Source organism: Microcaecilia unicolor, chromosome 6 (genome assembly GCF_901765095.1).
Source record: "Microcaecilia unicolor chromosome 6, aMicUni1.1, whole genome shotgun sequence".
NCBI classification, from domain to species: domain Eukaryota; kingdom Metazoa; phylum Chordata; class Amphibia; order Gymnophiona; family Siphonopidae; genus Microcaecilia; species Microcaecilia unicolor.
Window position 1 is genome coordinate 343,539,776 of NC_044036.1, and position 13,569 is coordinate 343,553,344.

The following is a 13,569-nucleotide window of genomic DNA, read 5'->3' on the forward strand; positions in this document are numbered from 1 at the left end:
CGGCAACGAGTTCCAGAGTCCAGCTACACACTGAGTAAAAAAAAAACTTTCTCCTATTTGTTTTAAATCTACCATATTCTAGCTTCACCTTGTGTCCCCTGGTTCTATTATTGTTTGAAAGTGTAAACAAACGCTTCACATCTGTCCGCTCTACTCTGCTCATTATTTTGTAGACTTCTATCATATCACCCTCAGCCGCCTTTTTTCCAAGCTGAAGAGCCCTAACCTTCTTAGCCTTTCCTCATAGGAAGTCATTCCATCCCTTTTATCATTTTCGTCGCCCTTCTCTGCACCTTCTCCAATTCCTTTATATCTTTTTTGAGATGCGGCGACCAGACTTGGACACAATATTCGAGGTGCGGTGGCACCATGGAGTGATACAACAGCATTATAACATCCTTGTGTTTGTTTACCATCCATTCCTAATTATACTCAACATTCTGTGTGCTTTTTTGGCCGCCGCAACACACTGAGCAGAAGTTTTCAACGTCTTGTCAACGATGACTCCCAGATCCCTTTCTAGGTCTGTGACTCCTAACGCGGAACCTTGCATGACATAGCTGTAATTCGGGTTCCTCTTACCCACATGCATCACTTTGCACTTGTCAACACTGAACTTCATCTGCCACTTGGACGCCCAATCGCCCAGTCTCGCGAGGTCCTCCTGTAATCTTTCACACTCCTCCTGCGACTTGACAACCCTGAATAACTTTGTGTCATCTGCGAATTTAATTACCTCACTAGTTACTCCCATCTCTAGGTCATTTATAAATATGTTAAAAAGCAGTGGTCCCAGCACAGACCCCTGGGGATCCCACTAACTACCCTTCTCCAATGAGAATACTGACCATTCAATCCTACTCTCTGCTTCCTATCCATCAACCAGCTCTTAATCCATAGTAATACCCTACCTCCAATCCCATAACTCTCCAGTTTCCTCTGGAGTCTTTCAAGGAGGCCTTCTGGAGTAACTCAAAAGGAGACTTTCTGGTGCCTGAAAGACTAAATTAAGGTTCAGGACAGAGCATACGAAAAGGAGGCTGCAAGCAGCCCACTCACCGCAAGAATTGAACGATATCTGGATGAGCCACAAGAGACGTCTTCTGTAGTTGGCCACTGAAAACAGGCCACGTGTCTCCAGCAAGGGCTGTAGTAGGGCGTCTATCCCCATCGAGCCCGGTTCTTTCCAATGGCTGAAGAACTTGGGTACTTTGGCATTCCTTTTCATCTCAATCAAGTCCAGAAGTAGAGAACCCCATCGGTCCACTATCAGTGAAAACGCTGACTGAATAGTTCCCATTCTCCCGGGTCCAAGAAGTGCCTGCTGAGAAAGTTCACCCGACCATTCATGGACCCAGTGATGTAAGTTGCCGACAAGCAGATTTTTCTCCACCCAACTCAAGAGGGAGGCCACATCCACTACCACTGGACAGCTGCAGGTCCCACCTTGTTTGTCAATATAAGCCACTGTTGCAGAAAAGTTGGACCAGTGCCCGTCAGAAAGGGAGAGGCTGCATAAAGCATTCCACGCTGCTCTGAGCTCCAAGCAATTTATCGACCACTGAGACTCCTCTTCCATCCAGGTGCCCTGTGCCAGATGGAGCTTGTAATGTGCTCCCCAACCTGACTTGCTGGCGTCTGTTGTCACCACCTCCCACTGTGTTATCAAAAATGGAGCTCCGATTGTCAAATTCCTGTGTGACAACCACCACCACTGTGTACTAGGTCTGGCAACCAGTGTCCAAAGGAAGATGAAAGTCATACATCTGACACCGGAGACCAGCAGCTGAGAAGAGACTCTTGTAATGGCTGCACATGAGCCCTTGCCCATGGCACCACTTCCATCGCCGCTGTCATTGCCCTAGAATCTGAATGTAGTCCCAGACCCTGGGCCTGCCTTGACTGAGAAGATCTGTTGAACCAGCTTCGACCTCCTGTGCTCTGCGAGGAAGATCCTCTCTAATGCTGTGTCGAATAGAATGCCCAGATACCCTGCACTTCCAGAAATCGATTGCCCAACCCAACTGCAGAAGATAGACAACTTTGTCCGCTGCCACCAAGCTGTCTGAATAGGACGAAGCACAAATGAGCCAGTCGTCAAGATATGGGTGAAATCTTAATCTCTGGTGCCAAAGGAAGGCCACCACCACCGTAACCCTGGTAAATGTTCTTGGTGCTGTGGTAAGACAAAAGGGCAAGGCCCTGAACTGGAAGTGATAGCCTAGCACCACAAAAACATAGATGGGCCCCTCGGAGTGGCCATATGGGTATAAGCAAGTACACCTCCTTGAAATCAAGGGCAGTAAGAAATTCTCTCACTTGAACCGAGGCTATGACTTCTCTTAGTATTTCCATGTGAAAGCTGAACACTCAGAGGCAACGGTTTAGACCTTTTTAGATTTACGACCAGATGAAAAGGTGCCTTCCTTCTTTGGGACAACAAAGTAGACAGAGAATCTGCTTTAACCCTATTCGGCCTGGGGAACTGGAATAATGGCCCGGAGCACCGGCAAGGAATCTACAATGGCCTGAACCTTGACCGCCTTGGTTCCCTTTTGATAAGGAGACTTCAAAAAGAGAAGAGTGACCGGGTGGGAGAACTCCAAATTGCAACTTTCCATAAAAATATCCAGAGCCCACTGCTCTGAAGTGATTTTGGTCCACACCTCCCGAAACTCCTGAAGATGTCCTCCCACCAGAGGAAGGGAAGAGTGAACTAGCCTTGCAACACTGCAAAGCTTGGAAGGCACTAGGCACTCTAGTTGAGAGGAAGACTTCCTGTCCGCAAGAAAGGAAGATTGGTGTGCCTGAAAGCGGGACTTCTGACCATATTGCTGATGCCCAGGCCAGTACCGTCTGCTGTCTCAAAATCAGGATCGAGAGCCCCTTGAAGACGGACGACCAGAGGCTTTCCGCAACACTGTAGCTTAGTCTCCCCAAGTTCCTACACCAAGTTACTGAGCTCTTCCTCCATAAGAACATAAGAATAGCCATACTGGATCAGACTAATTGTCCATCTAGCCCAGTATCCTACTTCCAAGAGCGGCTAATCCAGGTAACAAATACCTGGCAGAAACCCAATTAGTCATCCAAAGTAAAGGAGTACTGCAACAGAGCAAAAAATGGCAAAATACCTGAATGCTTCATTCAAAACATGTTCAATTTTTCTAACTTATAATTAGCCAAATGGGTATAGCAGAGAGACATCATATACCAAACTTGTAGGCTATGAGATCTCGTATAGCCCACAGCTATTTCAGATCTGCAGCACTTTTGAACACATTAATCGTCTGCCTCAATTCCTAACCCATTTCAGTGTCTTTACAACAAAGTTTATTGAAAGTCATATCCCAAAAGTGAAATAAAAATAACCACCAGCGACTCCAGCGCTTAAATGACACATCGGAGTGACAGCGCAATCCAGCAACAGCCAACATGTTCAATGCAGGAACAACAAAGAAATCTGAAGAATTCTTCAGAGAATTTACAAATCAGCAGATAAATCTCACAAAAGAACCCCCCAAAAAACCAACAATCATCAATTAACAGTTCAAGATATATCTCCTAAAAAGAAAAGTATTCAATAACTTTCTAAAAAGTCCCTATTTGTCCAAGAGAGTGGGATAAAAGATTCCAATTTTCATTTTTTATTTATAAGTTTCAAAATTAATACTAAGCAAATTAATACTTGTACAGCAAAGTGATAACAAGAAAAGAAACATCAATTTAAGACATTATAGAAAGAGAAGATTGTTGTGCTAGAAAAGGAGAGCTCCACAGGAAACAGGGGAGAGGTGAAGGGAAGAAAGAAGTAAATTCGCTGGGCACCAGAGATACAAATCTGAAGATGTCCAGATATGACTCAGCAGACTCAAGCCACCTGCAAAGCTGAACTGGGGACCAGCTGACCAATTGGACCAGGCATAAATCACCTGCTGGAGACAGAAAATAGTGAGGAGTTGGACTGTATACCAAGAGAGATATGTCTCAGCTCAGTTTTCAGTTCTCTGTCTCCATCTGCTGGTTGACAGAAACAACTATCAAACAGGTTTTGGAATAGTGGGAACCTATGTAATGGGATGACTTATATTCTGTGCATTGTGCAGGTTAAAATCAAGGTATCTTAGCATACAAAAACATCTGGGTAGTTTGGGGGAACGCATATGGGGGCAAAGCTGAATTGGATCCCCTCTCTCCATTGCTAATATAATCTCCCCATACTGAGGAAATACACCTATGGAAAAATGTCACTCTAATTTGAGGAAGAAGGCTGTCCATGCCGCATAGAATTACACCAGAAAAGCACATATCACCCTTGACAAGTTTTCTTAGAAGGCAGCTGCTGAGACATCCACTCCTACCTCTCTCCCAATCCCCCCTTCCACTGTGTCGGGGGGGGGGGGGGGGGGGAGGGGAGATAATCTCTTAAGACATCTACCACAGCAACTTCTTTAAGGTCCGATCTAATTTTAAAAGGGCCATGAAAATTCCAGGCGCCAGATGCAAATTCACTCTGCAGCTCCTCAGTACCTCTCCACTCTTATCTCTCCCTACACTCCTCCCCGGGAACTCCGTTCATCGGGTAAATCTCTTTTATCTGTACCCTTTTCCTCCACTGCAAACTGCAGACTCTGTTCCTTTAACTTGTTGCACCATACGCCTGGAACAGACTTCCTGAATCTGTACATCAAACTCCAGCTCTGGCCATCTTAAAATCCATGCTAAAAGCTCACCTTTTTGAGGTTGCTTTTAACTCATAATTCCACTTGTTTAGTACCCATGCCTGTTTTCCATTCCCATCTTATATAACTGCCCATGTCTGCTTATCATTCTCACCTTATGTAATTCCTTTAGCCCCTATCTGTCCTGTTTGTCTGTCTTGATTAGATTGTAAGCTCTGTCGAGCAGGACTTTCTCTTACATCTTTCATGTACAGCGCTGCGTACGTCTAGTAGTGCTATAGAAATGATTAGTAGTAGTAGTAGTCTTTGGGATTCTGGAATCTTTTTACTCTTTGGGATTCTGCACAGAATGTTGCTTCTCTTTGTCCTTTTACCTTATTTGTCCTGTTTGTCTTGATTAGATTGTAAGCTCTGTCGAGCAGGGACTGTCTCTTACATGTTCAGTGTGCAGTGCTGCATACGTCTAGTAGCGCTTTAGAAATGATCAGCAGTAGTAGTAATTTTTAATGGCCACGGACTTGGTGGCTGGGATTTGTCAAGCCCTGAGTCACAACTATTTAATGTTCTCCAGCAGACTGAATTTAGTTTCTCTTCCCTGCTGCACTAATTAACACGGAACATACGGAGAATAAAGAGCGAGGTCAGAAAGCTTGGCTTGTCTCCCACCACCTTCAGAGCGGGGCATCTGTTGCATGAAGTCTGAAATGGAGATTCTGGGAATCACGTCACAGAGCTGGGGCACATGCTACATCTTACCGTAAATAAAACAGCACATACGCCTGCTGATTCAAAACCACTTTGATGTTACTGGAATGGACCAGCGAGTCGTTCATTTGGTACCATTGCCCGTTGCTGGCCTGAAGGAGGAAGCAAATTAGAAAGGTAAAATTAGTTTTTACCTGATAATTTTCTTTCCATTAGTCACAACAGATCAATCCAGAGACTTGTGGGTTATGTCCCTCAGCCAGCAGATAGAGTTAGAGAGAACTCTGAGGTTTGCTATATGTGATCATGTGCAGCCAGCTTAACCTCAGTATTAACGATACCAAAGCAGTGCTAAAAAGCGCACTCTCCTGCCTCTCCAGACTGCACCAGACCTTATGGCACAGATACAACTCCAAAATCCTTTGCGTCTGGAGATGAACCTCTCCTGTTGCTTCCTTGCTGGGTTTTTTTTTTTTTTTAATTCCCAACAGATCAAACAGAGGAATCTGAGGGAACAAACAGAACACACACTGCAGAATACAGAAAACCAGGGAGGGTCTCTGGATTGATCTGTTGGGACTAATGGAAAGAAAATTATCAGGTAAGAACTAATTTTACCTTCTGCTAAGTCCCACAGATCAATCCAGAGATTTGTAGGATGTACCAAAGCAGTTCTCAAGTAGGGTGGGACCATTCCGCCCCAGAGGTCAAGACAGACATCCCGAAGGTTGCGTCCTGGTGCGCCGTCACATCCAGTAATGCTTAGCAAACTTATGAACAGATGCCCAAGTGGCCTCTCTGCAAATATCCTCCAATGGAACTAAACGAGATTCCATGAAGGACATAGCCTGGACCCTTGTAGAGTGCGCCCACACCTGGAAAGGTGGCGCCTTCCCCAAAACCAGGTAGGCAAAAACGATCGCTTACCGGACCCATCGTGCTACAGAGGTCTTGGAGGCCCATAGCCCCTTTATTGTGACCTGCAAACAGCACAAACAGATGGTCCGAACGACGGAAGGGGTTCGCAGTCTCCAAATAGCGGAGAAAAACGCGTCTCACATCCAGACAATGCAGGGCCCGGAAATACCCTGGGAAATCTTCCAGCCGGAAGTCTGGCAACACCAGAGACTGGTTCAAATGAAAGCGAGTCACCACTTTGGGCAAAAAGGATGGCACTGCCCGAATGCAGACCCCGGCCTCGGTGAAGCAGAGAAAGGGATCCCTGCAAGACAAAGCCTGGAGCACCGACACTCGCCTTGCTGAGGCCATTGTCACCAGAAACACCGCCTTCAGAGTAAGGTCCTTCACGGACGCCTTCTTCGGGGGTTAGAATGGAGGATACTGCATCACCCGCAAAACCAGGTTAAGGTTCCACTCCGGGAGCACCGGTGTCCGCAGAGGCAAAAGGTGGTTGACACCCTGAAGAAACTGCACCACATCCAGATGTGCCGCTAGGGAGCAACCACACGGGTAACCCCGAAAGCAAGCCAAGGATGCCACTTGCATTTTCAAGGAACTCAAGGAAAGAGCCTTATTGAGACCATTCTGCAAAAGGCCAGGATCAACAGCATCCTAGCTGTTTCTGCCGAAATGCCCGATGAACACCACGAGACAAAGGTACGCCATACACGTGCATAGGAAGTGGACATGGAGTGTTTCCACGCCTGCAGCATCATAGCTATCACCTTCTTGAGATAACCCTTCCGTCTAAGCCATGCCCTTCTCAAGAGCCAGGCTGTAAGCCCAAAGGGGGCGTGATCCTCCATGACTGCGATGGAGTGAGGTGGTACTTCTGCATGTTGACCACCCAACCGACGGAGCGCAGCATGAGAAGCACCTTGTCCATAGCCTGGGCACTCTCCTTGTGAGATGGTGCGCAAATGAGCCAGTAGTCCAAATACAGGTGCACCTGAATACTCTGAGATGGCAAAAATGCCACGACGACCACCATAACCTTGGAGAAGGTGCGTGGTGCTGTCGCCAGCCCGAAAGGCATGGCCTGGAACTGGTAATGCTGTCTCAGTACCGCAAAGCAAAGGAACGCTGGTGAGGCAGCCAAACGGGAATGTGCAAATATGCCTCCTGGAGGTCAAGAGCAGTTAAGAACTCTCCTGGCTGGACCGCCGCCATGACGGAGCACAAGGTCTCCATCTGAAAATGACGCACCCGCAGAGCCCTGTTCACAGACTTGAGATCGAGAACAAGGAGGAAAGCTCTGCCTTTCTTGGGAAGTACAAAGTAAATGGAGTAGCGACCCTGTGGCAGGCAGCACTGGACGGATCGCCCCCAGCCACAGTAGTTCAGAGTCTCCTGAACCGCAGCTTGCTTGGCCACAGCCTTGCTGGGAGACTCCAAGAAAAAAAATCTGCCAAAGGTCGGGTGAACTCGAGCTTGTAGCCATCCTGAACAACATCCAAGACCCATTCGTCTGAAGTGACCCTGGCGCACTCCCCCCAAAACTGGGACAGCCGTCCCCCGATTGTCGGAAGGGGATGGGCCAAGGCCCCATCATTGAGCGCCTCTGGTACCCTGCTGTCCTCAGGAAGCAGAGGAGACGAGACAACTGTCACCCCGAAAGGGCTGCTGTCTCTGTTGGAAATGAGGCCTCTGAAAGGACCCTGTCTGACTGGGCCTATAGTGCTTGGCCTCCCGAAAAAGGGGGTGGGCCGAGCGCGAGTTCACCTTACTCTTGTCTTTTGGCAGCCGCTGGCCTTTGGAATCCCCTAGCTACTTCACAATCTTTGCGAGGTCCTCGCCAAAGAGGAGCTTACCTCAAAAGGGTAACTGGGCCAAGCAAGATTTGGAGGCGACATCCACCACCCAATGCCTCAACCAAATCCAACAGGCTGTCGTTGCCAGGGAAGTCTCCTTGGCCGATGCTCAAAGAATATCATAAAGCAAGTCGCCAGGCCTGATTCCAAGGCCGTCAGGCCGTCAATCAGCTTGTCTGCACAGGAGGCCCTCTGGATCCAGGAAAGACAAGTCTGTCCTGTGTAAGACCTGCAGACTGAAGCCTGGAGGCATAAGGATGCCACCTCAAAGGCTGCCTTCAAACAGGATTCCAGCTTACGATCCTGAGGATCCCGAAGGGCCATGCCTTCCTTCACCAGCAAGGTGGTCTTCTTCGTGACTGCTGTAATCAAGGAGTCCACCGTCGGTATCTGCAGGGAGTCCAAATCCTCCAGGAACAGGGGGCAGAGCCCGCGCCACCCAAAGGCTGGCCTCCGGCATGTCCCACTGTGCCGTGATAAGGACCTTCATGGCCTTATGGATGTGGAAAGACATAATGGAGGTGGGTAGCAACTGCTGGAGGAGCCAAATCCGGAGGGGAAATATTCAACATCTTTAGCGCTCGGACAATGAGTGAAGGGAGTGTCTCCTTATGGAACAGCCGCACCGCCGTAGGGTCACCTCCGTCCCCCAGCGGTAATTCTCCCTATTCCAGTGTCTCTGAGGCAGTTCACAGGGAGTCCCCTAACAGGTGACCCTCCTCGGAGTCAGAGGGCCCAGAAACATCCTCCTCAGTGCCCGGGTGCTCCAAATGTAGCCTCATAGGGAGACTCAGAGGTATGACAAGCTGGGATCCTTGAGGGCTTGGAAGCAGGGCAGTTGCTTGAAGTTCCCTCACACTTTTCAACAGAAAGGCCCTGTGCGTCAAAAGCACAAAATCTAGCGAAAAAGGGATCGCATCAGACTCAATAAATGCCAAGGCAGCCCCGGCAACCCCCACCTCCACTAGAACTGAAGGCAAGGCAGGGCAGGGCGCTCTGTGTTCCCACCACATGGGGAGTAAAAGAAAAAATGACACCGGCTGAGGCGTGCGTCAGGGTCATAGGCGGCGTTCCCGCCAAAGTCGCATCGGCCATATTCAAGCCCCCCCCCCCCCCCAGGCGCTAGCAGCTGGGTCCGCATGCTGCATGCCCTGGGAACTGGACTTCAAACACACCTTGCAGGTTCCTGACGCTGCTCGTCGGCTCTAGAGACTTGCAAGGGATCGGGGTTTGCGGGGTTCCCGTGGGGACAGAAGCCGTTCCTGTGGGGTTCCCATGGAAGTGTATGCTGCAGTTGTGCCAGCCTCTCACTTACCGAGTACCAAGTTCTTGAGTGTTGTACCCTACTCCTCCTCCTTGCTTTAACAGCACAGATGCGGAAAGTCTCCATTAAGGAGGTGGTAGACACACAAATGTTGACGGAATTCAAAAAGGCATGGGATGAACACAGAGGATCTTTAATTAGAAAATGGAAGCTATTAAAAAAAATAAACTTAATTGGTTGCATGTCTCATATATGGTAATCTGGTTTAGGATGGGCTGGAAAGACACCAACTTTAGTGGCTGGAACACAAGGACAGCGCTGGACAGACTTTTATGGTCTGTTTCCCGCAAATAAGAAGACAAATAGGCTAGAGTAGACTTTGACGACAACTCCAGCAGTTGGAACATAAGTATAGGGCTGGGTGGATTTCTGTGGTCTATGTCCCAGAAACGCCAAAGAAAGACCATAATCAAGTATATATCACATTCATTGTTGATTTAATTATGAATTGATAATGAGCGTGACTACTGGGCAGACTGGACCGTTCAGGTTTTTATCTGCTGTCACTTACTATGTTACTATTAATCCTCTCTGCTCCCGGGCTGATGCACAGACCTCAGCTCCGACACAGGCACAAGCATCAGATGTCACCTGACCTACTGGCGCATGCAAATGGCGACCTCTCAGCACACGCCAGTGAATCAGAGACAAGTCTTAAATGTGCGTACCAGAGTGTTCCAAGTTCCAACTTCTGTTCCTTCCTTGCTTGCAGTGCTGCAGCTCAAGCCCAGAGAGAGACAGAGAGCCGACCGGAATTTTTTTTATATACCATTAAATTCTTGTAGGGATGGGTGGGGACAGGTTAAATTCTTGCAGGGACGCGTGGGGGATGGGTAAGATTCCAGTAAGGACAGGTTGGGGATGGGTAAGATTCCAACGGGGATGGGTAAGATTTCTGTCCCCGTGCAACTCTCTAGTCGGCTCCCACACAGAGAGCAGCGCTTCGCAGACTCAGACGGCGCCGACAAGCCTGTCACCCCCCCTTGAAGGCAGCAACAGCCTAGCCCTCCCACACGCTGTTTGCTCGGCCTAACCAGCAGTTGGTCTGAAGAAAGGGAGACTCGCTCTACAGCCCCGAAAGTGCTTTTTTTTTTTTTTTACCTGAAAGAGAGGCAGGAGAGAAGCTGGAGCCGGGACTGAAATGGGGAGGCTGGAAGGGGGAGGAGGGGAAGGACCTGGCCCCAACAGGTATACCTCTAGATTTACCAACATGGCACCTCAACCCCACGGGACAGGAGCCAGATCACTACAGAGCTGCACAAGTATGACCCTCCACCTGCTAGATAAGAGAGAATACTGAGGTTAAGCTGGCTGCACATGACTATATATAGCAAACCTCTGAGTTCTCTCTATCTCCACCTGCTGGTTGAGGGACATAACCCACAAGTCTCTGGATTGATCTGTGGGACGCAATGGAACGTAGAGATTATGAAACTACATGTAAATCTGTCAGCAGCTCCAGAAGGTTCCTCACCTTAATGTAACAGTAATAATGTCCCGCATGGCAACTGTAGCCAGAATGCACCAGCACAGCATAAAGTCCATACATCACAGCATCACCGGTATTTTGCGACATGTAGGGACGGATATTCAGGAACTCCGGGTACCCCACATCCTGAAAAAAAAAAAAAAAAAAAACACTTTATACTTCAAGAGGGGCTACAAAGCTGAGGGAAATCTCAACCAAAATATCTACCAAAGCTACAAATAACTCAGAGTCAGAAGCCACTTTTACGCCAGTCCTGGGCACCTGCACTTAAGAAGGACCCAGTGCCTCTAGGAAAGGTGCAGAGAAGGGGAACAAGGACAGAACTCAATAATTGGGACAGACAGGAAGTCAGTCCCGAAACAAGTGGCAGAGTGAACAGGGAACTGTGAAACACCACATCCCATAACAGAAGGATTACCAGAGAGCAGGCGTCACACACTCAAAAGGAAGCAATTCTTCACACAACGCAGCAGACTGAGCTTGTGGAAGTTGGTGCCACCGATGTTACGGAGGGAAAACATCACTGAGATGAGAGATTCGAGTCATCCAGGGAAGACTGGTTGGTCATAAGCTTTATTTTGGCCTGACAGTTTCTTCTCACCTTTTTTGGACTCCAGCTCAGTCAGAACCAGCTCTGACAGGGGCTGAGGTGCTAGAAGCCTTCATTTATAATTACTTGGATTCCTCCCCTCCTCACTATTTTAAATCCCTCTATTTAGACCAGTCATTGCAAAAACAATCCAACAAGTAACCACAGACAAATGCTAAATTTGTGCCCTATATTCAGCCAATCTTAGGAGTATAAATTTTCAGCTGAAAATCTGTCTTAACTTTTAGGAGCTTAAAAGTTATGCTCATAAATTGAGGTCTGCCATTCATTCGCCTAGATTTATAAGCCTAGTGATAAAAATCAATGCTAAGCTAACTTCTTTTTCTCTGCCCTAAACCTGACCCTGTTACCACCCACTATTTATGCTCCTAAATTTAACAGTTTAGTGAAATTGGAGCAAAGAATATATGCACTCAGCCCTATTAAATTTTCAAAAGGCCAATTTATGAGCATAACTCTCAAAGATAGGAGCATAAAACCTGTAAATCCTAAGTGTCACCAACAGGTGACAACACTGTAAAAGCAGAGACTCCTTCCCAGTGGATTCCTAAAGCATGACTGCTAAACAGATGAGAAAAACATGTGCATGTCCTACTGCTCATGCACCTTCTCTAAGCAGCTGCTGCCTAATCCTGCAGAAGACAGAATGCAGGGCGAGGATGACATTCGGTCTAAGTCAGCTTAACGACACACGTTAAGTAAGATGACGGATATAGATGTGAAGAGAATATGGTGTTTCCAAATCAGAAGTGTGCATTTGTATTTATTTTATTTGTACCCCGCGCTTTTTCCCCACTCATGGCAGGCTGAATGCGGCAGGCGATGGAGGGTTAAGTGACTTGCCCAGAGTCACAAGGAGCTGCCTGTGCCGGGAATCGAACTCAGTTCCTCAGTTCCCCAGGACCAAAGTCCACCACCCTAACCACTAGGCCCTTTATTTTCAAGCTGAGTTTGAAAGTGAAAAGTGCACGTTTTTACAGAGAAACTCCCCCCCCCCCCCCCCCCCCCCCCCCCCCCCTCAGAAACTGACAGGTGAGCAATTACCACTTACCTTGGTGATTTTGCCGCCACTAAAGTTGGCAAAACGTTTGAGCGAGAGAGTCAGAACATTGGATGCTCTGTGTATGGTGAAGCGTTTACTGGCAGGAACCTTTTTCTTGCACCTAGGAGCGCAATTAGATTACATTAGATTTTATTATTTATAATCTGCCCTTATCCAGGGCAAGGTACAATATACACTCATAAAAATACATAAAACACGCAAAACATATAAAAAATCTAACCTACTTCACAGTCAAAATGTCCAGAGTAACAGCCTTAGACTTAACCAGAAATAAAATTAGCAGATGCATACTGCACTTTTCAGTATTATTACAGCTCTCGACCCTGCGGCTCTCAAGATGGCAACCTGTCAAATTTCTGGAAGCTCAAAGGGTTTGTCACACTCTCTGAGTGCAGAGATTTGTTTTCCTTTAAACTTTTTTTCTGTTTTGGGGGCCTGGCAGTTTCCTTTTGGGCTTCCAGATCATTTGAAACCAGTGCTGGGATCTGGCCCAATTAGTCTTCATTAGTAAACGACCTGAAGATTTTTCCCATTTTATATCCCTCTTAACTCACTCTGTGCAATTGCTGCAGTGAGACTCCTTAGCCAGAGGAGACACCAGGGCTCCATCTGGAGCCCTGCAATCAAGGATGAAGAAGTGGCCTACTAGTTAGAGTTGTGGGCTGGGAACCAGGGTTCAAATCCCCCTTCTTCCACGCTCTCGTCTTGTGACCTTGGGCAAATCACTTCAACCTATATTGTTCAAAATGCAAACCTAATTCACGTTAATGTGTTAAAGTTTGCTACTGCAGTTTAACACAGACCCAATTACTAGCATGCACTAAATAGCAATAAGGAAAAATTAGGTTTTACCTGCTTCTTTCCTTTAGTCCCACCAGACCAGTCCAGAAATTGTGGGTTGTGTCTGCTGATCAGCGGATAGAGA

General features: G+C 47.5%; 1 protein-coding gene across 6 annotated transcripts in view; it reads right to left on the reverse strand.

Annotated features, from left to right (window-relative positions):
* The window catches only part of USP36 (ubiquitin specific peptidase 36), a 48,683-nt gene that overhangs the window by 17,915 nt on the left and 17,199 nt on the right, over window positions 1-13,569 (reverse strand). For all 6 annotated transcript variants that reach the window (XM_030208639.1, XM_030208637.1, XM_030208638.1 and 3 more), the window contains exons 10-12: window positions 12,633-12,744; window positions 10,957-11,097; window positions 5,439-5,539 (exon numbers count right to left, since the gene is read on the reverse strand). In XM_030208639.1, coding sequence (XP_030064499.1) covers window positions 5,439-5,539; window positions 10,957-11,097; window positions 12,633-12,744 — 354 coding nt within the window. The remainder of the gene's footprint in view (window positions 1-5,438; window positions 5,540-10,956; window positions 11,098-12,632; window positions 12,745-13,569) is intronic.